This window comes from Cervus elaphus, chromosome 11 (assembly GCF_910594005.1).
Source record: "Cervus elaphus chromosome 11, mCerEla1.1, whole genome shotgun sequence".
Taxonomy (NCBI): domain Eukaryota; kingdom Metazoa; phylum Chordata; class Mammalia; order Artiodactyla; family Cervidae; genus Cervus; species Cervus elaphus.
The window spans coordinates 101128115-101152022 of NC_057825.1; the positions used below are offsets into that span (position 1 = coordinate 101128115).

The 23908-nt window shown below is 43.1% G+C and overlaps 1 protein-coding gene across 11 annotated transcripts in view; it reads left to right on the top strand.

Annotated features, from left to right (window-relative positions):
- ACOXL (acyl-CoA oxidase like) overlaps positions 1-23908 on the top strand; it is a 345680-nt gene that overhangs the window by 225020 nt on the left and 96752 nt on the right. For all 11 annotated transcript variants that reach the window (XM_043918764.1, XM_043918767.1, XM_043918771.1 and 8 more), the window contains one exon: positions 17350-17459. In XM_043918764.1, coding sequence (XP_043774699.1) covers positions 17350-17459 — 110 coding nt within the window. The remainder of the gene's footprint in view (positions 1-17349; positions 17460-23908) is intronic.

Here is a 23908-nt window from a genome sequence, read left to right on the forward strand (position 1 = left end):
TACTCCACAAAGGCGCAGACTCTCTTGGGCCTGCGTTTTGTGCCCGTCGCAGGTCCGAGGAGCTCAGGTGACCAGGTGCTTGGAGAGTGCAGTCGCCCCCAGTTGGAGGCTGCATCTTATCGCCTCCCTGTCCCAGCCTCTCGGTTTTCTGGGTGTACAACTGGCGCACCTTCTCAGGTGTGCTGTGTGTCTCTTCTGCGGAGCTGGCTGCGACCCTCCCGGCGGATGTCAACCGTCCAGAATCCCAAAAAGTCTTGATTAGCAATGAAGTCTGCTTGCAGTTTGGTAGAGGATGCCTCTCTGGGGCCGTGATTGCCCCCTTCCGGCTCTGGCTGCCCTCACCTGCCTGCCTCCGGCGGGGGATGGGCCAGTCCTCAGCCGGCTAGCTCTGCTCAGTCCTTTGTTCTGTCAGTGGGCCTGGAGGTGTCTTCAGTTCAGTTCAGTTCAGTTGCTCAGTCGTGTCCAACGCTTTGTGACCCCATGAATCGCAGCACGCCAGGCCTCCCTGTCCATCACCAACTCCCGGAGCTTACTCAAACTCATGCCCATCGAGTTGGTGATGCCATCCAGCCATCTCATCCTCTGTTGTCCCTTTCTCCTCCTGCCTTCAATCTTTCCCAGCATCAGGGTCTTCTCAAATGAGTCAGCTCTTCGCATGAGGTGGCCAAAGTACTGGAGTTTCAGCTTCAGCATCAGTCCTTCCAATGAACACCCAGGACTGATCTTTAGGATGGACTGGTTGGATCTCCTTCCAGTCCAAGGGACTCTCAAGAGTCTTCTCCAACACCACAGTTCAAAAGCATCAATTTTTCGGCACTCAGCTTTCTTCACAGTCCACCTCTCACATCCATACATGACCACTGGAAAAACCATAGCCTTGACCGCACAGTTAGGGCTTTTCGCGGGAGAGCTATCCCACAGTCTGGGTTGCTATCTCAAGCTAGTTCCCTCAGATTGCCCTCAGGGTATTCAGGCCTGGTCCTTACCCTAAGCAATGCAGCCCACTCCTCCCTGTCCCACCCCCGCTTGGAGCTTCTGGGCTGCTGCTCTGCTGGGAGTTGCTGTTAGCACGTAATCTGTGGGTTTTCATTATTTATTTATTTTTCCTCCCAGTTATTTTGCCCTCTGATATTCCAAGGCTCACCACAGACCTGCCGGAGAGAGTGTTTCCTGGTGTTTGGAAACTTCCCTCTTTTTTAAGACTCCCTTTCTGGGACGGATCTCTGTCCCTACCTCTTTTGTCTCTCTTTTTATCTTTTATATTTTGTCCTACCTCCTTTCGAAGACAATGAGCTGCCTTTCTGGGTGCCTGATGTCCTCTGCCAACATTCGGAAGTTGTTTTGTGGAATTTGCTCAGCGTTCAAATGTTCTTTTGATGAATTTGTCGGGGAGAAAGTGGTCTGCCTGTTCTATTCCTCCGCCATCTTAGGACCGCCTCTCAAACAGCAAAAATTTCAAGATCAAGCATTAGCCAGAAATCTGAAGCTCTTCATCTGAAGTTTTCATTTAATTGGCAGGTGTTTCTCCGTTAGGCATTTGATTTTTGCAGTAGTTGAATGGGGAAAGGGATTAATTTAGTTATTTCCTAGCTGATTTTTGATGTTGAAAGGTATCTTTTTTGGCTTAAGAAAATTACATCTTGTGAGTGTAGAGTCATATATCTTCTACCTGGGAAGCTATTCCCAAAGACTTGGTAAGTGCCTAGAAGGCAACCACATTTCCCAAGTGACTTAGTGGTAAAGAATCCGCCAGCCAATGCAGAAGCCTCAGGAAACATGAGTTCGACCCCTGGATCAGGAAGATTCCCCTGGAGAAGGAAATGACAACCCACTCCTGTATTCTTGCCAAGATAATCCTATGGACAGAGAAGCCTGGCAGGCTACCATCCATGGGGTTGCAAAAAGTCTGACATGGCTGAGCACGTGTGCACCCAGAAGATAAACAGGCAAAAGACAGGAAGAGCCAGTTTACAAAATGAGGGCAATTGCTCAGCCACACAGTGATCAGAGAAACAACTTTGGGTCCTCTGCAGTACTAATTCTTTCATATCTCAAGTTGCCTCATGTTTAAGAGTATATTCACATCCCACTGTTGGTCAGAACAAAAGGAACTTCTTCCATGTTGCTCTTGGCCATGTGTAATTCTACTTCTGGGACTTCATCTAAACTTATAATCCAAAATGCAGAAAACTTTTGGTCACAAACATTCTCATTAGTGCATTATATATTACAACAATAATATTAGAAACTAAAATTTCAACAATAGGAAAATGATTAGGTAAATCATGTTCTGACCACTCAATGGGGAATTCTATGGCCTTTAAAATTGTACTTATAAAGAGTTTATTACAGAAATTTAAAATGTATGATATGGTAAGTAAAAAATGATATAAGACTGTATATAGAATGGGATACCAGTTAGGTGTTTTTAAAGATGAAGAATAGGGACTTTGGGTTTTGCTAAGATACAATGGCCCCGTTCCTCCCAGGGCTTTCCTCTTAACAGTTAAACACCCTGCACAGAACACAGTGAACAAGCATAGGGAGATCCTTTTTGAAAAATTTTTATTGGGTCGTAGTTGATTTACAGTGTTGCATTAGTTTCAGATATACAACAAAGTGAATCAGTTATACATATTTCTAGTCTTTTCCTGGGTCGGGAAGATCCCCTGGAGAAGAAAATGGCAACCCACTTGAGTGTTCTTGCCTGGAGAATCCCATGGACAGAAGAGTCTTGCAAACTATAGTTTATGCAGTCATAAGAGTCAGACACAACTTAGTGACTAAATCTGTAATGCCCATGAAAGCCATTACGGAGTATTGAGCAGAGTTCCCTATACCTACAGTAGGTCCTTGTTAGTATCTATTTTATACATAGTAGTGTGTATGTCTCAATCCCAGTCTTCCAATTTGTCCCTCTCCTGCTTGCCCCTCGGTAACCATAAGTTTATTTTTTTACATCTGTAACTCTATTTCTGTTTTGTAGACAAGTTCATTTGTAGCCTACTTTTAGATTCCACGTATAAGCAATATCGTATGATATTTGTCTTTTTATGTCTGAGGTCCATTCATGTTGCTGAAAATTGCATTATTTTGTTCTTCTTTATGGCTGAATAATATTTTACTGTATATAAAGAGGGAACAGAGAAGGCAGGCTGCCCAGGGACCTAGGGACTGGGGAAGAAAATGAAGTAAATTCTCTGGGTTTCCTTATTGCCTCCCGTAAATCCTGGACAGAATATACATATCCTAAATCTCTAACTGGCACAAACAGAATGTGCTTCAAGAAAAATCTGTGCATCCAGTCAAAGGATGGGGAAGATGGTGGCCTCACAACAGAAAACCTTAAAGGCAACACTCCCTCTCCACCAGTTACATGCAACAGAAAATCCAGACCAACACACACAGACACACACCCACTTCACCAGGGCTTGACAGAAGCTGATCTTCCTCCTAACTTCCAATCTGAGGAGGTCAGCAGAAGCAGGTAGCGGGTATAGCAGTGCCATCCCCCATCTGGTGGTGCTGGTGGGGCTGGGTGTGCATGCTCAGTTGCTCAGTCCTGTCTGACTCTTTATGACCCCATGGACTCTAACCCGCCAGGGTCCTCTGTCTATGGAACTTCCCAGGCAAGAATACTGGAGTAGAATACAAGAATTTCCTACTCCAGGGGATCTTCCTGACCCAGGGATCAAACCTGAGTCTCCTGTATTGGCGGGTAGATTCTTTACCACTCAGCTGTCTGGGAAGCTGAGCAGGGAACTAACCTTCCATCCCTAGCCTGGTGGAAGCAAAAAGAGCTCAGTTTCTCCCACTGGGGTGATGTCAGCAGGATCCCTTGGTGAGATAAGACTTCACCTGCACTTAGCAACATCAAGACCCAGTGAGGTGATGTGAGGTAGAGCTAATTACCAGTGCTCTTCAACCCTCACCTCTAGTGTCAGCAGAGTCCAGTGGAGAGTGAGCCCTAACCCCACCTGTCATCAGCTAGACTAAACCAGGAGGTATAAGTCAGGGTTAGTGACCACTCACATTCTCCCCATCCCTGGTGTCAGTGGACCCAGTAAGGAGCTGAAGCTACACATGTACTCAGCAAAAGGAAACCTAATTCAGGGCCTTTCCAGGTGGCTCAGTGGTAAGGAATCCACCCGCCAACGCAGGAGACATGGATTTAACCGCTGGTCTGGGAAGATCCCACATGCCTCAGAGCAACTAAGCTGTCTGCTCCATGACTACTGAGCCCGTGCTCTAGAGTCTGGGAGCTGAAACTACTGAAGCCCACAAGGCCCAGAGCCCGTGCTCCATAGCAAGAGAAGCCTCCACAATGAGAAGCCTGCACGCTGTAACGGCGAGTAGCCCCTGCTCACTGCAACTAGAGAAAGCCGCCGCAGCAACGGAGACCAGCACAGCCAAATAAATAAAATTAAAAAAAGAAACCTAACTAGACAGTGTGAAGGACTAGTGGGCTCTTTGATCCTCCTCTCCCTGCCCTCTCACCTCATACCAAAGGGGCTGAGTGGACTCTGAGCCTCCAGCCTTCCCTCACATCGGGGTGGAATGGAAGGGTATGAGCTGGGTTAGTTAATACTCCACTTCCTGTCTCCCTAGTTTCAACAGAAGCCAAGAGGAAGTTCAGCCTTTGCCCTCACCCATCATCGGTTAGTTAGGAAGAAGTAGTGGGGATTGGGGCTCATCGGCAGTCTGCTTCCCCACCCCCCTTTCTCTGGTATCAGCACGACCAACAGGAAGCTGGAGCGTCACCCCACCTGTCCACAAGCAGCCAGCGTGAGTCAGTACACTGCTGGTGCAGAGCAGTAATGGCAGCACTCACTGGGAAGCTGAGCGTTCACGCCCACCCAGACCTTGCACTGCACCTCACAATTAAACAGGATCTGCTAAAGTAATATCCAAACCCCCTGGACACAGAAGAAAAGTCACTCATCATAACAACAACAAAAAGGACAACCACAACTTGAATGGGAAAATCGACAGATGACGTTACCAAAAAGAATCGGATGTTGGAATTATCTGACAAAGATTTTAAAGTACCCATCAAAGGAATACTTCAAAGGTAATTGCAAATATTCCTGAAACAGATAAACGTGGCAGAACATTTCAGCAATGACAGAAGAAATAAAAGGAGACCCAAGTGTAGCTGTAGAATTGAAAAATACAACTGGAAAAACAAATTGGTAGAGATGAACAGTGTGAACAAAGGGGAAGAAAATGAAAAGTCCCGGGGACCTGTTGTGCCCAGTCCAGCTTCCTCACCCCTTCATCCAGGTGCTGAGATGCTGCTGTGGAGGGTGGCCGTGAGCGCTGCTGCGTGGCGCAGAGCACAGAATCGGTGCGCCCACCGCGTGTGAAGCAGATGGCCAGTGGGGGGCCGCCGTGCAGCACAGGGGGCTCAGCCCAGTGTTCTGTGGTGACCCAGAGGGCTGGGGTGGGAGGGAGGGAGGTCCGAGCGGGCGGGGATACATGTGTACATATGGCTGGTTCACTTCTCTGTACAGTAGAAATTAGTACATCATCAAGAAACAGTACTCCAATTAAAAAAAAAATCAGTCCTCAACGATGACCTTCATACTGTCCCTTCTCTCAGCTCATCCTGAGGTGGTGGTTTGTAAAGCTTTATGAAGGTTCTGGCTTATGACCTGACATGACAGGTGTTTACAGCCTCAGAACCCAGGACTGTCCCTCAACTTGCCACCCATAGGTGCTGTGGGCGACTGTGAAGTCAAGATATTTCCTCCTCTCCCCAGATCTAGCCCTCTCACTTTCCTCTATCAGAAGACCCAAACACAGCCACTTGAAATAGACAACCTATGTAGTCCTGTAATAGAAATGAAACTTAATGTTTAATAATAATAAAAAAGCTCCCCCCCAAAGAAATCTTCAGGTCTAGGTTTCACTGGAGAATTCAACCAACATTTAAGGAAGAATTTTACACAGTCTCTTGCAGAAAATGGAAGAGAAGAGAATGCTTCCCAACTTGGTTTTATACAGCTAATATTACTTTGATACCAAAAGTAGATTACTATCTACAAAAAAAGGGGAAGCTACATATCAAAAACTTACATGATCTTAGACGCAAAAATCCTCAGCAAAATTTTATCAAATTAAATCTTGCAGTGTATAAAAAGAATTCTACACTGTGAATAAGTGGAGTTCTTCACTGGTATACAAGGCGGCTTCAGCATTCAAAAGTCAATCAACATAAACCATCGTTTCAAGTGAAAAAAGTTATATGATTATATTGGTTTACACAGAAAAAGCATTTGACAAAATCCAGCAATAGTTTGTGATTAAAAACTCTCATCAAACTAGGAATAGAGGGGAATTTCTGTAATTTGTGAGCTTTCTAGGTGGCACAGTGGGAATCTGCCTACCAATGCAGGAAATGCAAGAGACATGGGTTCAATCCCTGGATCAGGAAGATCCCCGGGAGAAGGAAATGGCAACCCACTCCAGGATTCATGCCTGGAGAATCCCCATGGGCAGAGGAGCCTGGAGGGCTACAGACCATGGGGTTGCAAAGAGTTGGACAAGACTTAGTGACTAAACGACAACAAATCCTTCTCTGGACTAGATTATGCGTTGATTCTACTTATCAAAGTAGAGGTAGATATTTCAAAGACCAGTAGCCAATAATTTTCATGGTATTTTTCTATTACCGACATGCCTTCAACCCTCTATCTGAGGTGCATCTCTTTATCGATCCTGAAGGTGCCGTGGCCGCTGCCCCGTGACTGAGGAGATGTGGACACAGCAAGCCTGTGGTTCGAAGTTTCAGCATGCTTTACATGTTTCCCTTTGAGCAGGATCGAGGGTCGTCTGACCCTTTCATTATTTTCCTGGGGCAGAGGTTGTGGGCCCTTGGTGAAATTTAATTACACCCTCCACCAAATCCAATTACTGTCCACACCCATGAAATCCCATTATAACTTTCTTCTGCTTCATTAGAGATACCCTAGGACAGGTCCCTTCTTAACCCACTGTGGTAGATTTCCTAAGGCATATCAGCCACAGGCTTTGCATACATTGTTTATTACTCCAAGAAAATATATGCAAAAATTCAAATGACCTATAGCCCTACTTGCTTAAAAACCAAGCACATATCTGGTTTCCAGTAAGAGAGCTGATTTCTCAGGGATTTCACCATCCCCTCCCCGTCACCGGAGTGTTTTCCTGAATATTCAGATATTTTGTTTTGTTTCTCTTTTTTCCAACTTATGAAAATTTCAGATAGAAATTTCAAGAGAAATTAATATCACTTGGGCATATCCTCCACCTCCAAATATTAAGATTTTGCTCTATTTAAGTGGTCTCATTCTTATTTTCTCTATACACACATGTGTGTGTGTATGTATGTATGTAACCATTTGAAAGTTGTAGACATCAGACATTTCATCCCTAAATTAAATGTCAACATTCATTTTTTAAAATAAGGACATTTTCTTACAAAAGCACAATACTGTCATCACACCTAAGCAAATGAACAGTAATACCATAATGAAAGTGAAGTAAAAGTGTTTGTTGCTCAGGCATGTCTGACTGTTCGACCCCATGGACTGTAGCCCTCCAGGCTCCTCTGTCCATGGAATTCTCCAGGCAAGAACACTGGAGTGGGTTGCCATTTCCTTCTCCAGGGGATCTTCCCAAGCCAGGGATTGAACCTGGGTTTCCTACATTGCAGGCAGATTCTTTACCTTCTGAGTCGCCAGGGAAGGCCCAATACCATAATACAGGTTATCTAATTGAGATAATCAAAAACTGCAGGAAAACGGAGCAAGATGAACAAATAGAGCTACTGGCACTGGGAAAAGCAAAAACTAATTAGTATTCCTGGAGATATGTGACGGCTTTGCATCCATAAACAAAAGCATACTGGGAACCTCCCTGGCGGTCCAGTGGTTAAAACTTCGTCTTTGTGGTGGCTGTTGTTTAGTTGCTCAGTCATGTCTGACTCTTTGAGACCCTGTGAACTGTGGCCCACCAGGCTCTTCTGTCCATGGGATTCTCCAGGCAAGAATAGTGGAGTAGGTATTTCCTTCTCCAGGGGATCTTCCTGACCCAGGGATCGAACCTGGGTCTCCTGCATCACAAGAAGATTCTTTCACTGACTGAGCCACCAGTGAAGCCAGAAGGGAAGTAAAAGGGAAAGGCTAAGAGACACGGATGATCATGTCCAGGAAACTGATGACATTCCCCAAAGAGGGAGCAGAGAACACAGAGAGGCAGACGAAATCAGAGAAATAAAAGAAGACAGTTTCCCAAACCTGAAGAAAGTCACAAGTCTTTCTTCACAGCAGGCAGGACCCAGCAGACAAGGTCAGAGCCTGAGAACAGTCTGGAGAATTTCAGATCACCGAGTAAGGACAGAGAGAGGGCCTCCGGATGTTAGACTGAAACGAAATGAGATTATTTGCTGAGAAAGGAGTCAGATTGACCTCGGCCCTGCTGGCTGCAGCCCTGGAGGCTGGAGGAGTGCCTCTTGACTCCACGGCACCCACACGTCTCTGGGGTTCTTGTCACAGGCAGGTTCTGCTGTGGCTCCTGGACTTCTGCATCCCCAGCAGGCTCCTCGGTAATGGTGATGCTGCTGCTCTGCGGACCAGTTTGAGTGGCCGGGGTCTAGAATGAAATGGATCCATGCCTTTAGAACTCAGAAGAAAATTGCTTTGAATGTAAAATTTTACAGCTAGCTAAATTATTCATCAAATATGATACATATTATATTCAGACTTACAGATGATCAAATGTTTGGGAAGTTTACTTTGCCATGCACTTTCTGAAAAATATTACTTGTAGATGAGGTGGAGAAAAGCATAAAACAAGTGAAGAGTTAGAAAGATATCTATGGATAGCCAATGGAAATTTTCTGTGTGACCCAGGGAATTCAAACTGGGGGTCTGTAACAACCTAGAGGGCTGGGATGGGGAGGGAGGTGGGAGGGAGATTTAAGAGGGTGGGGACATGTGTACACCTATGGCTCATTCATGTTACTGTTTGGTGGAAACCAACACAATACTGTAAAGCAATTATCCTTCAATGAAAAACAAACAAATTTAAAAAAAAGAAACTGCTTAAGAATGGTTATTTCTGAAGTGACGTTCTAGAGGTAAGGGGATGGGTAAGAGACTGTCACTTTTTATTTCAGACCACTTAATACGGCCTCAACTTTTCAAGTTGGAGGAGACTTGCTTTGCATTATTGTGTTACTTTCTGCTGCACGACAAAGTGAATCAGCCACATGTGTCCCCTCCCTCTTCAGCCTCCCTCCCACCGCCATCCCACCCCTCTAGGTCACCACAGAGCGCTGAGCGGAGCTCGCGGTGCTGTTTATTTCACACATGGTGGTGCAGCTTCCCACTAGCTATTTATTTTATACATGGTAGTATATATTAACATATGTCAATCATACTCTGCCAGTTCATCCCCCCCTCTTCTTCCTGCCCTGGGTCCACCTGTCCATTCTGTGTCTGCATCTGTATTCCTGCTTAGCAAATAGGTTCATCAGTACCATCTTTCTAGATTCCAGAGATAATATATGATATTTGTTTTTCTCCTTTGACTTATTTTACTCTGTATGACAGACTCTAGACTCATCCACATCACTACAAATGACCCAGTTTTGTTGCTTTTTATGCCTGAGCAATTTTCCATTGCACATGTACCACATCTTGTTTATCTGTTCTTCTATCGATGAACAGGTAGATTGCTCCCATGTCCTAGCTATTGCAATGATCTTTGGGGTACATGTGTCTTTCTGAATTATGATTTTCTCAGGATATATGCCCAATAATGGGATTACTGGGTCATGTGGTAGTTTTATTCCTAGTTAAAAAAATTTTTTTTGATTAAAAATTGAGTATATTTAAAACCGTTAAAATAAATTGGCCCTCCCTTATAGAAACATATTTATTGCATTCTTACTCACTGGTGTGAATCAATTTTTGCTATATAAAATAAAGGAACTGTGAGTAAAACATAGAAAAAAAGAAATAGTCCTTCCCTCAAATATAAAAAATGAGGGAGGGAAGAGAAGGAATGAAGAGTAACAAAGAAGGGGAGGCCTCACTGAGAGAACAAATGCTGCATTCGAGTGCACACACACACACACACACACACAGCCCTTATTATTCTCCCTACCCCCATTGCTGGGGTGAATTCTAGATTCTTCTCCAAGACAGCCTGGACCTCAGGTGCTACAATGGGGCATTGGGACAGGTACAATGTTGGGCGAGGACTAAACCTCAGGCTGTAGAACCCTGACTCCCTCTGCTCCTAAAGGAAGCACACAGTTCCTTTAGAAAACCTGAAAGAACATTCCCTCTGGGGCCCCAGCCTTCTGGCTGCAGGTGAGTCCTAGTGATCAGCAGGGGGAGGTGTTGAGATGCTGGAAGGAGCGAGGTGCAGGTACTCCTGAAATCAGAGATGAGGGCTGGGGCGACCCTATCACAGGGCCTCGGAGCATCGGTTCTGAAAGATCTGAGATCTGGAGGCACCAGGAGGGGTCTGAGGAACAGCTGGTACAGGGTGACCAGGCTGTGGATGACAGCCAGTCATCCTGAAAGACCAGCTGCCTTCCCCTTCTGAGGGCCTCTCGGAGCGAAAGAATGAGGGCGTGGGCTGAGGGCCTGCCCGACCCAGCAAAGTCAGAGACAGATAGCTCAACAGATCTTCCGGAGGTTTACTGGTGGGATCTACAGATGATTTGTACAGAATCAGCTTGGATGATGGCAGAAGCAAAGAGAAAGGGAGCTGTGTGAATGGGCCAGAGGCAGGTGGAGGCCAGCCGAGTGGAGACTGAAGACCACCACTGGGGGAGTAGGGGTAGACCTGGGACGAGTCTCAGCCTAGAGGTGGGAAATGGCGTTGGAAATGGGGGAGGCAGACTGCTTGAAGATTGGGGGTAGAATTGGTGCAGAGCATTTACAAAATGTGATCATTCATTCTGGGGAACTTGAAGGGACTTTGGGATAGTGCCCTTTTAGAAAAGCAAGGTAGTTTGAAACAGACTTTCTGGTTTTCTCTTCCAAGTCCACTGACCGGTAACAAATCTGGTGCTAATTCTTTCAAAGCCAGATGTTCCATCATCTGACTGTTGAAGGCTCTCCTCAAGAGCTCTGTGTGTGAGGTTTGGGAGAAAGCCTTCTGAATCTGGGTCTCGTTACTTGTACTTCTGAGCTTGCCAGAGTGGCTTCTTCATTTTCTGTACAGAATTCATTCTTGCTTGCTCTCTCTGTCCCTTTTATTTCCTCCTCCCTCCCTCCTTCTCCCTCTCTCCCTGCCTCTCTTTCCTTCCTTCCTTCTTTCTTTCTCTCCTTCTAGCCAGAGAATCATTACAGATTCTCCTCAAAGAAATCTTACCTTGATGGGATGTACAGCATTTGAAAGAGGCAAACAGTTACCATATGCAGTGGAGATAATGCCCAGTTGGCCTTTTCTTCAGCCTCACTCCCTGGGGGACACCTGAACTGCCCTGAGCTAAGCTCGTGTTGCCAGATGTAGATGGAAGAAAACTCAGGACACGCAGTCCCATTTGTGTCTGCCCATCCTCCTGGGGCCTGGAGGGCCAGATCCAGCTTCATGGGCTGAAGCCTGTGCTTAGACTGAAAGGATGAAGCTGTGGTTACCGAGGGGAAGCATGGGGGCAAGGGACAGTTAGGGAGTTTGGGATGGACTTGTTCACACTGCTATATTTAAATGAATAACCAGCAAGGACCCACTCAGTAGCACAGGGGACTCTGCTGAGTATCATGTGGCAGCCTGGGTGGGAGTCAGGCGTGGAGGAGAGTGGACACATAATGTGTATGGCTGAGCCCTTTCGCTGCTCACCTGAAACTCACAGCATGGTCAGTTGGCTGTCCTCCAGTACGAAATAAAAGGTTTAGAGCAAAAGAAGAGCCTGTGCTGGCTTGCTGCTCTGCTCTCACTGTCTTGAAATCCTTAATCATTTTTGAATAAGGTGCTCTGCACTTCTGTTTTGCCCTGGGCTCTATGGCCAGTCCTGCCTAGGGCATGGTCTGGGACCCCAGTGCCACAGGTATGGCCACTTAGAAGGAAGCTGTTGTCCTACTCGGTATAAGCCTGAGTGCTGCCCGCTGCCTGGCTTGTCCTGCTGCAGAGAGGATGACATGGGCTGACTTTTCCTTAGAGACCATGTTTTCTATCCTAATTGACTCTAAGTGTTTCTGCTTTGGCAGCAGACACAACTCGTCAGGCTTTTTAATCCAAGTTTCTCTGTAGCTGACATAAATCAGTGAAATACTTAGCGTGTAGACATGCTAGTTGCTTCGTAGATGCCTTGAAAAGCCGTTCGACCTAAAAAATTATTTGTAATTGTGCTATATAATCAGTGTTCCCTGATGCATAGGAAATTCATTATAGATGCATGTTTGTGATATCATTATTCTGCATAACTACTCAGATTCATGGTTTCCAAATGTCGGCTGTAGATTCACTTGATTCCTTCTGCAGGTGGGATCTTTTACAAAAGGCAAGAGCATAGCTGTTTTGGCTGCTCAGTTCCCCGGAGTTCTCTTAAGGAAGGGACTCCTGAGCAGGTGCAGCAGGACTCAGTCCCTGGGAATTAATCAAGTAGAAAAAGGAAAATAAAGAGTCTTCATATTTTGACCCAGAGAACTGTGTCCAAAGCCACAGAAGCCATCATCTGGAAAGAAATAACATCACAAGTTGTCTTAAGAAAATCTGGTGTAAGTTTTCAAAACACCAGACCTAGAGGATATGACTATCTGTATTGAGAGGAAATATATTTTATTTTATAAAATGGGTTTCTTTTACTACCAGGTTCATTTTTAAATAATGAACTCTCTGCTACAACTCACACATTCAGTGTATACAAATTTTACTGAATCTCCTAGTTTTGATCATTGCTATTGCTATGTGAGGGCTTCCCAGGTCGCTCAGTGGTAAAAAAATCTATTGCCAGTGCAGGAGACACTGGAGATGCGGGTTCAATCCTTGGGTCAGGAGGATCCCCTAAGGGAGTAAATGGCAACTTACTCCAGTATTCTTGCCTGGATAATCCTATGGACAGAGGAACCTGGCAAGCTGCAGTCCATGTAGTCACAAAGAGCATGCACACACATTGCTGTTTAAGATATCATTTTGGGGGTAATCTGGGTGATGACTAGACAAAACCTCTCTGTTTCATTTTAATTTTGCAACTTTTGTGTATATAATTATTTTAAAGTAGAAAATTAAAAATTATATATGTGTGTGTGTGTGTGGTATGTGCTCAGTCGTGTCCGACTATTTGTGACCCCCATGGACTGTAGCCCACCAGCCTCCTCTGTCCGTGGAATTTTCCGGGTAAGAATACTGATGTAAAAAAAAAAAAGAATACTGGAGTGGGTTGCCATTTCCTACTCCACAGGATCTTCCTGACCCAGGGATGGAACCTGTGTCTTCTGCACTCATATATATGTGTGTGTGTTATATATTTTATATAATGTTATATAATTTATTTATATTTTTCATTTTATTGCTTATTATGTATATATAGTATATGGTATATTATAGCATATTCAGGAACACATATACGAGGTAAAAAAAATCACGTCTTCATTGCATGCTCAGTTGAGAAGCTAATGGATCTGTCTTTGCCTCTCCAGGTCATTTATCAAACAAAGTATTGAATGTAGAGACTGTCCTCACCAAACCCCATGGTAGCTGATAGCTCCAACCCTTTAATCCTTCACCAAAGTGCATCAGCAGCAGAAAATAGACTCATTTTAAGAATCAGCTTTTCTTGTCTCATGACCTAGAAAAAGGAACGATTCCAAAAGCAAGGAGCAAAAAGGAAAAATAAAGGAGTGAAGATCTAAACAGAGGAATTTTGTGATACCAGTCAGGTCCCAGTGGATCTGTCTTTTAAGTTTAACACCTAAACTGGATTATTGTGTTCTAGAAATTTAAAAAAATATATTAGTTTTTTGGCCACACTGTGCATCATACAAGATCTTCATTCTCCAGGCAGGGATAAAACCCTTGCCCCTAGCAGCAAAAGCATGGAGTCTTAAGTGCTGGACCACCAGGGAAGCCCCAGTGTTCTAATTTTAAACCTAGTTAAAATGTGTTTGTTTTCCCAATTTAATTTGCTTAAATCAGAAAGGTAAGAGCTGACTCATTGGAAAAAACCCTGATGCTGGGGAAGATTGAGGGCAGGAGGAGGAGGTTGGATGACATCATCGACTCAATGGAGCTAAGTTTGAGCAACCTCTGGGAGATAGTGAAGGACAGGCAAGCCTAGTGTGCTCAATCCATGGGGTCGGAAAGAGTCAGACACGACCGAGCAACCAAACAGTAACAAAATCAGAAAGGTGGACATAGTGACAAAAGTTAAAGGAAATTATTAAGGAATTGAATGGATCAGATGAGATGCTGAACACAGAAAAGGGATTGATTTATTCATTCACTTATTCAAGAAAGATTCCTCAACTCCCATAGCCATTTGATGGAATGAACGTGAACAAACTCTGACCTTGTGGCGCTTACCTTCTGAAGGCAGGATGAAAAAAGAACAGCAAGTTGTAACGCTTCATGTCCTTGGGTAACAATAAACTCAGTGTGGAAAAATAAAGGCAGTGAAGGTCTGGAGTGGAGGAGTGGGAATCAGAGAAAGGAATGTTTAATGTTTGGAGTGTCGTTGCTCTTGTACCAAGAGGGTGATGGAGTTAGCTCAGTTCAGATCAGTTGGTTCAGTTGCTCAGTCGTGTCCGACTCTTTGCGACCCCCATGGACAGCAGCATGCCAGGCCTCCCTGTCCATCACCAACTCCCGGAGTCCACCCAAACCCATGTCCATTGAGTCGGTGATGCCATCCAACCATGTCATCCTCTGTCCCCTTCTCCTCCTGCCCTCAATCTTTCCCAGCATCAGGGTCTTTTCCAATGAGTCAACTCTTCCCATCAGGTGGCCAAAGTACTGGAGTTTCAGCTTCAGCATCAGTCCTTCCAATGAACACCCAGGACTGATCTCCTTTAGGATGGACTGGTTGGATCTCCTTGCACTCCAAGGGACTCTCAAGAGTCTTCTCCAACACAACAGTTCAAAAGCATCGATTCTTTGGCACTCAGCTTTCTTTATAGTCCAACTCTCAGATCCATACATGACCACTGGAAAACCAAAGCCTTGACTAGACGGACCTTTGTTGACAAAGTAATGTCTCTGCTTTTTAATGTGCTGTCTAGGTTGGTCATAACTTTCCTTCCAAGAAGTAAGCATCTTTTAATTTCATGGCTGCAATCACCATCTGCAGTGATTTTGGAGCCCAAGAAAGATAAAGTCAGTCATTGTTTCCACTGTTGCCCCATCTATTTGCCATGAAGTGATGGGACCGGATGCCATGATCTTAGTTTTCTGAATGTTGAGCTTTAAGCCAACTTTTTCACTCTCCTCTTTCACTTTCATCAAGAGGCTCTTTAGCTCTTCTTCACTTTCTGCCATAAGGGTGGTGTCATCTGCATATCTGAGGTTATTGATATTTCTCCCGGCAATCTTGATTCCAGCTTGTGCTTCCTCCAGCCCAGCGTTTCTCATGATGTACTCTGCATATAAGTTAAATAAGCAGGGTGACAATATACAGCCTTGACGTACTCCTTTTCCTATTTGGAACCAGTCTGTTGTTCCATGTCCAGTTCTAACTGTTGCTTCCTGACCTGCATGCAGGTTTCTCAAGAAGCAGGTCACGTGGTCTAGTATTCCCATCTCTTTAAGAATTTTCCACAGTTTGTTGTGATCCACACAGTCAAAGGCTTTGGCATAGTCAATAAAGTAGAAATAGATGTTTTTCTGGAACTCTCTTGCTTTTTCGATGATCCAGCGGATATTGGCAATTTGATCTCTGGTTCCTCTGCCTTTTCTAAAACAAGCTTGAACATCTGGAAGTTCATGGTTCATGTATTGTTGAAGCCTGGCTTGGAGAATTTTGAGCATTACTTTACTAGCATGTGAGATGAGTGCAATTGTGCGGTAGTTTGAACATTCTTTGACATTGCCTTTCTTTGGGATTGTAATGAAAACTGAGCTTTTCCAGTCCTGTGGCCACTGCTGAGTTTTACAAATTTGCTGGCATATTTCCAAATTTGCTGGCAAAAATAAACAATGTGTTAATCCCAGTGATGTCAGTGGAACTAACCTTGAGTGCCATATCATTTTGATTTTTATTCTAGTCAGAGTTAGTTGATCCCCCCCCCCCATTTTCCCTGTTGCTTGCAGCATTTGATTTTCACACTTATTTTGTATAGCGTGCATGTGTGCTAACTTGCTTTAGTCATGTCTGACTCTTCTTGACCCTGCGGACCATAGCCCGCCAGGCTGCCATGTCCATGGGATTCTCCAGGCAAGAATACTGGAGTGGGTTGCCATGCCCTCCTCCATGGGATCTTCCCGACCCAGGGATCAAACCCACGTCCCTTATGTCTCCTGCATTGGCAGGGGGTTCTTTGTCACTAGCGCCACCTGAAGCCCAACTTTGTACAACAAGAATTACAAAAATGTTTATGCCCTTTGACCCCTAATACAGTGATCCTGATGCCCTCTTTTTCATAGTCAGTATTTTGTGACACCCCCTTTTCTATCCTGAAATGAAGTCATGGGTAATATCTATCTAGAGATATGATTTCAAGAATTCAAGACAGTACTTCAAAGAAGCAAAAGGAATGTGAAATAAGAATAACTATATAGGAAGACACAGGCTTCCCTGGTAGCTCAGCTGGTAAATAATCTGCCTACAATGCAGGAGACCCCAGTTCGTTTCCTGGGTAAGGAAGATCTGCTGGAGAAGGGATAGGCTACCCACTCCAGTGTTCTTTGGCTTTGCTGCTGGCTCCACTGGTAAAGAATCCACGTGCAATGCAGGAGACCTGAGTTCAATCCCTGGGTTGGGAAGATTCCCTGGAGAAGGGAATGGCTACCCACTCCAGTATTCTGGCCTGGAGAATTCCATGGACTGTACAGTCCATGGGGTCGCAAAGAGTCAGACACGACTAAGTGACTTTCAAATATATTCATAATAAGACATGGGCTTCCCAGGTGCTTCAGTGGGTAAAGAATCCATCTGCAATGCAGGAGAGTCGAGTTCACCTGGAGAAGGGAATGGCAACCCATTCCAGTATTCTTGCCTGAAAAATCCCATGGACAGAGTAGCCTGGTGGACTACAGTCCATGAGATCGCAAAGAGTCTGACACCGCTGAGCACAAAAGTTTGCTGGAAGCCGCTGGACCTTATCTTGCTGCAGCAGTTAAAAACACTCTGGTGTTTGTTATATTGTTTGTTATATTTTTCACAAATGACTGACAAATGATTTATACTCTGTGCAGGTTGTGGTTCGGGAACTGCTGGCTCAGTACACCAAGCAGTATGAAGAAAGACCGGTCTCCAGCTTGCTCCGAAACTGGGCGGAATCGGGGAGTGACAGGCTGAGAACCAGGTGTGTGATCACTCAGGCTGCCACCATCCTTGACCTGGAGTCTTATTCTTGAGCCTGACTATACAGAGCCTTGTACAATTCACACTTGTTTAAATGTAAAATATTGATATAAAATAGATAATCAACAAGGACCTAGTGAATAGCACAGGGAACTCTGCTCAATACTCTGTAGTAAGCTATATGGGAAAAGAATCTGGAAAAGAATAGATATAACTAAACCACTTTACTGAACACCTGAAAATAAGACAACATTGTACGTCAGTTACGTGCGTGTTCGCTCAGTCGTGTCTGACTCTGCAACCGCGTGGAATGTCGCCCACCAGGCTCCTCTGTCCATGGAATCTCCCAGTCCAGAATACTGGAGCGGGTTGCCATTCCTGCTCCAGGGGATATTCCCAACCCATGGGTTGAACCCATATCTTCTGTGTTTAAAAAAATACTGGTATATGGAAACATATATATGACTATGTAATTTCAATACTCATGTACCCAGAATCCAACTTAAGGACCAGAAGACTGCTAATTCTGCTCCTCCTACACGTGTTCCTTCTTTTTAGCATGTCCGCTGTTGCAAGGACTTTACAGGTTTTTGTTATTTCCATATCACAGATGAGGAAACAGGCACAGAGGTTAAGTATTTTGCCCAAGATTACATGCCAGTGGGTGACAAAGCTAGAATTTGAATCCAGATAGTTGGGCTCCAGGATCCATGCTTTGGGTTGTTTTCACTGATTTTTCATATTATCTATAAGCTTGATAAATAAGGTGTAAATGTGTGTGGTATTCTGTAGCTTCCTGTTTTCACTCAATACTTTTTTAGGTTCATCCAAGTTATTATGTGTGGCTGAAGAGCTTCTGTCTCTGCTCATAATATTTCATCATGTGTCTGTGCTACAAGTTACTTATGCCTTCTAATCTCCAGTATCAGTGAATATTTGGGTTGTATTTTTGATATCTTGCACAACACTCTTATGAAAAATCTTGTACATGTTTTCTGGGGAACGTGGGCAAAAATTTCTACAGGGCTTTCAAATTTAGTTGCCATGACTCAGAGTGAGAAATAGGTTTTACGTCACCATGGACACCCACACACCCATAGAGTTCCTCCCCACCACAGACACACATGAAACAAACATGCCGTGAAACAATGCTCATTCTATTACTCGTAATGTCCTCTGATGTTTTTTAATTTTGTTTTTTGAGAATACTGATCTCAATCATTTAAACTGATTTCATGTGCTGTTTTAGCGATTTTCAAACTGTTGCCCGAAAAAACACTCCTTAATAGCGTAATTACCCAGGTGTGAAATTGCTGTGTTGTTGGTATGCCAGTGTTGAACTTTACTAGATCATGCTGATTTATTTTTCAAAGTGACTGCATACATTTTTTTATCCCCACCAACAGCCTGTGTCTTATGAAGCCAACACTTGGCATTGTCAGATTTAATTTTTGTCAGTATAAGAAAAAGATCTCTCACTGTGGCTGTTTAAAAATTTTATTTTATTTTTAATTGGAGAGTAATTACTTGACAGTATTGTGATGGTTTCTGCCATACATCAACATGAATCAGCCACAGGTATATATATGGTACCTCCCTCTTAAACCCCCACCCCCGACCCTCCTCCCCATCCCACCCCTCTAGGGTGTCACAGAGCACCAGCTTTGGATTGCCTGTGTCCTGCAGCAAACTCCCACTGGCTGTATACTTTCCACCTGGTAATGTGTATGTTTCAATGCTACTCTCTCAGATCATCCCACCTTCTTTCTCCCTGACTGTGTGCAAGTCTGTTCTCTCTCTCTCGTCTTGGCTGCTGCCTTGTAGATACGTTCATCAGTGCCATCCTTCTAGATTCCGTATATATATATGGGTTAATATACAATATCTGTCTTTCTCTTTCTGACTACTTCAGAGTATGATAGGCTCTAGGTTTGTCCACCTCATTAGAATCTAGTCAGATATTTACTTTTATTTCTTTATTTGGCTTCACCAGGTCTTAGTTGAAGCATGCAGAATCTTTAGTTGGGGCATTTGGGATCTAGTTCCCTGGCTCAGGGTTGAACCCGAGCCCTCTGCATTGAGAGCACAGAGTCTTAGCCACTGAACCCCCAGGGAAGTCCCTCACTATGGCTTTAAAATTGCATTTTTCTTATTATTATTATAGTTGAGCATGCTTTCACATTCTCTTTACCATTTGTATTTCTTCTTATGCAAAATGCTTGTCATGCATTTTGTCAGTTTTTCTGTTTTTGTTTTATTTGATCTTAGTCGGTATTGATTTTTAGATGTTATAGCTGTCTTCTCCAAGTTTGTGGCTTATCTTAGGTTTTCTTTATGATGTCTTTGAGTAACATAAATTCTTCAATTACAGTTGAATTTTCAATCTTTTCTTTTATATCCCACACTTCCTGTATCTTGTCTACTTTGTGATTGTGAAATACATATGTTTTAATATTGAAAGTTTGAGAATTTCACCTTTCACCTTGAATTCTTGAATCCATTAGAAATTTCCGTCTGTGGTGTGAGGAAGGGATTTAATTTCATTTTTTTTTCTCCTGTGGGGATTGTCAGTTTTTCCAAACCCATTTTCTGAATTCACTGCCTTTCCCTAGTGATCTAGAATGCCCCCGCTGGCATTTATTAAACTTTTATGTATGTGGAAGTCCATTTGTTCCCAGTCTGCCTGTGTGTTCTTTTTTAAGTTGGTTAGTGAGTTTGACTGCTCTGGGTCTCACTGCAGCATGCAGGATCTTTTTGGCTGCGAGTGCAGACTCTTAGTTGTGGCACGTGGGATCTAGTTCTCTGACCAGGGGCCCGATATGGGCCCCCTGCATTGGGAGCGTGGAGTCATAGCCGCTAGACCACCAGGGAAGTCCCTGTTTGTATATTCTGAATCTAACAAAACACTGTCTCAATTCCACTAGATTTATAACAGTGTAATAGTATTATGTGGCACATATTACATATGATACTGTTATATCTAAAATATAATTGAGAATTGTGGCGGCTATTCTGGGTCTTTTGTACATCCTTACAATTGTGAGAGTAAGTTTGTCAAGTTCCTCCAAAAAAAAAGAAAGTAAGTAAAGATGGTACATACAGCAAAAGGACAAATATTATATAGTTGCACTTATATGTGGTATTATCTACAGTAGTCAAGTTCATAGAGACAGAAAGTAGAATAGTGGGACTTCCCTGTGGTCTGGTGGTTAAGACCTTCCAATACAGGGGGTGAGGGTTTGCTCTCTAGTTGGGGAGCTAAGACCCCACCTGCCTAGCAACCATAAAATCCAAACATAAAACAGAAGCACTATTGTAATAAATTCAATGAAGACTTTCAAAAAGGACCCACATTAAGGGAAAAAAATCTTAAAAAAGAAGAAAGAATAGTGGTTACCAGGGGCTAGTAGGAAGAGGAAATGGGAGATAGTGTTCACTGGCTGCAGAATTTCAGTTTGGGAAAATGAAAAAGATTTGAAGGTGAGTAATAGTAATGGTTGCATGATAATGTGAATGTACTTAATGCCGCTGAACTATACCCTTAAAAATGGTTAAGGTGGCAGATTTTATTTTATGCTTATTTTACCACAATTTAAAAAAAATCTACTGGAATTTTCTTTGGAAGTTTATTAAATCTATAGATTTGCAGAAAAATGGACATGCTTGTAAAACTGAACTTCCTCTCAAAGATTTTAATCTCCCAAGTGTCTTCCAGAGTTATATATATATATGTGTGTGTGTGTGTGTGTGTGTATTCTTTCAAGCATAGTACAACTTTGGACAGATTTATTACTGGGTACTTTATAATTTTGTTATTGCCATAAAAAGAACATTTTTTAATTTATGTTTTTTGTTTTTGATTTACTATACACACAGTTGACTTTTGTATATAAACCTGACCATAAAAAATGTCATTTAAATGTGCTGATAGATTCTTTGGATTTCCATAGACAGTCATACCATCTGCAAATAGTAAATTTTATTCCTTCTTTTCCACTTATTGCTTCTTTTATTTGTTTTTGTGAGAAGGTGTCCTAGTCCTGATTTTTAAAAGAATTAGTTTGATATTTCACTATTAAGAATGCATTTGCTAAAGTTTTTGATAGGCATACTTTACCTTCTAAGGAAGCTCCATTTACTGTTGTTTTTAACGTTTTTATCATTATTTGATGATGAATTTTATTGCAAATGATTTTTTGTCTATTAAATTATCTTATGTTATTTCTTCTTAACCTGTTTTGATAAATAACACTTGTGTGCTTAAGAAACACTCAGTGATGTCATACTGTATTATTATTTTTATATTTTCCTGGGTTTGACTTGTTAGTATTATTTTTAGGGTTTTTGTGTACTTATTAGCTTATTGTTTTCCTTTCTCATAGTTCCCTGATTGGATTTATATCAAGTTTTCCTGGTCACAGAAGTTATTTTGGGAGTATTTTCTTATTCTGTAGAAGAATCTGAAAAATTATTTGAAAACTATCTGGGTTTGGGTAATATTTAAACAACTGATTCAATTAGTTTAAAGTTTAAAGACCATTTAGGCTTTCTCTTCTGCCAATTTTGGTAAATGATATTTCTCTAGGAATTTATCTGCTTGATTTCAGATTTGCTGGTATAAGGTTTATCATGTTGCTGTTGTTTAGCCTCTCAGTCACGTCCAACTCTTTGCAATCACATGGACTGTAGCCCGCCACACTCCTCTGTCCATAGGGCGGTCTGGGCAGGAATCCTGGGGGAAGTTGCCGTTTCCTTCTCCAATAAGGTTTATCATACTGCTCTCTAATTATCCTTTTAACTTCTGCTAGATCGATAGTTCAGTTTAGTTCAGTTCAGTTGCTCAGTTGTGTCTGACTGTTTGCAACCCCATGAACTGCAGCACGCCAGGCCTCCCTGTCCATCACCAACTCCTGGAGCTTACTCAAACTCATGTCCATTGAGTTGGTGATGCCATCCAACCATCTCATCCTCTGTCATCCCCTTCTCCCACCTTCACTCTTTCCCAGCATCAGGGTCTTTTTCAAATGAGTCAGTTCTTCACATGAGGTGGCTAAAGTATTGGAGTTCCAGCTTCAGCATCAGTCCTTCCAATGAACACCCAGGACTGATCTCCTTTAAGATGGACTGGTTGGATCTCCTTGCACTCCAAGGGACTCTCAAGAGTCTTCTCCAGCACCACAGTTATAGCCATACATGACTACTGGAAAAACCATAGCCTTGACTAGACGGACCTTTGTGGACAAAGTAATGTCTCTGCTTTTTAATATTCTGTCTATGTTGGTCATAACTTTCCTTCCAAGGAGCAAGCATCTTTTAATTTCATGGCTGCAGTCACCATCTGCAGTGATTTTGGAGCCCCACAAAATATAGTCTGTCACTGTTTCCATTATTTCCCCGTCTATTTGCCATGAAGTGTTGGGACCAGATGCCATGATCTTAGTGTTCTGAATGTTGAGTTTTAAGCCAGCTTTTTCACTCTCCTCTTTCACTTTCATCAAGAGGCTCTTTAGATTTGTAGTTAGGTCCCAGTTTTCATTCCTAAAATTATTTCTTGTGTTTTTTTTCCCTTTATTGTTATTGTTTAATCTCACCAAATGTTTGTCTAATTTATTATTTTTTTCAAATGACCATCTTTTCCCTTTGTTGATCCTCTGTCATACCTCTGCTTTCACCTCATTGATTCATGCTCATAAGTGTATTACCTTCTTTGTTCTACTTCTGAGGAGCTTATTGTGCTTTTTTCTTTTGTGTATTTTATAAATTATCATTTTTATTTGGAGGAAGACTTTGGTCTTCATAGCCCAAATGAACTAATTTTCAAGCAACTATTCATTAAAAAGTATAATCTTACAATCCTGATGAGAGGCATGGGAAACACAATAAATAGATAGTATGGGACTTTTTGGGCTTTCCAGGTGGTGCTAGTGGTAAAGAATCCACCTGCCAATGCAGGAGATGTAAGAGACTTGCGTTCAATCCTGGAGGAGGTCATGGAAACCCACTGCCGTATTCTTGCCTGAAGAATCCCATGGATAGACGAGCCTGGCGGGCTACAACCATGGGGTCGCAAAGAGTCGGACAGTACTGAAGCGACTTAGCAGGCAGGCACACACGCCTGAGACTTTTCCCACTGGTTGGCGTGAATCTGTCCCTTTTCTCTTGCTTTGTAAGCTACTGCTCACATTCCTGTTTATTCAAACTGTAGGCTGTCTTAAAGCTGGAAATAGCAGCTCCCATATCCGAAGATTGTTTCACTTAAATCTCCCTCTGTTTGGGGTGTTTTTTAAAATCTTTTAATTTTATATAATTTTCTTTGATTTTATTTCAATTTGTACACTCTGCAAAGCTAGTAAGTCTTTTTTTTAACATTTCTATGGGCTTCCCAGTTGGTGCTAGTGGTAAAGAATCTACCTGCCAATGCAGGAGATGCAGGTTCCATCTCTGGGTCAG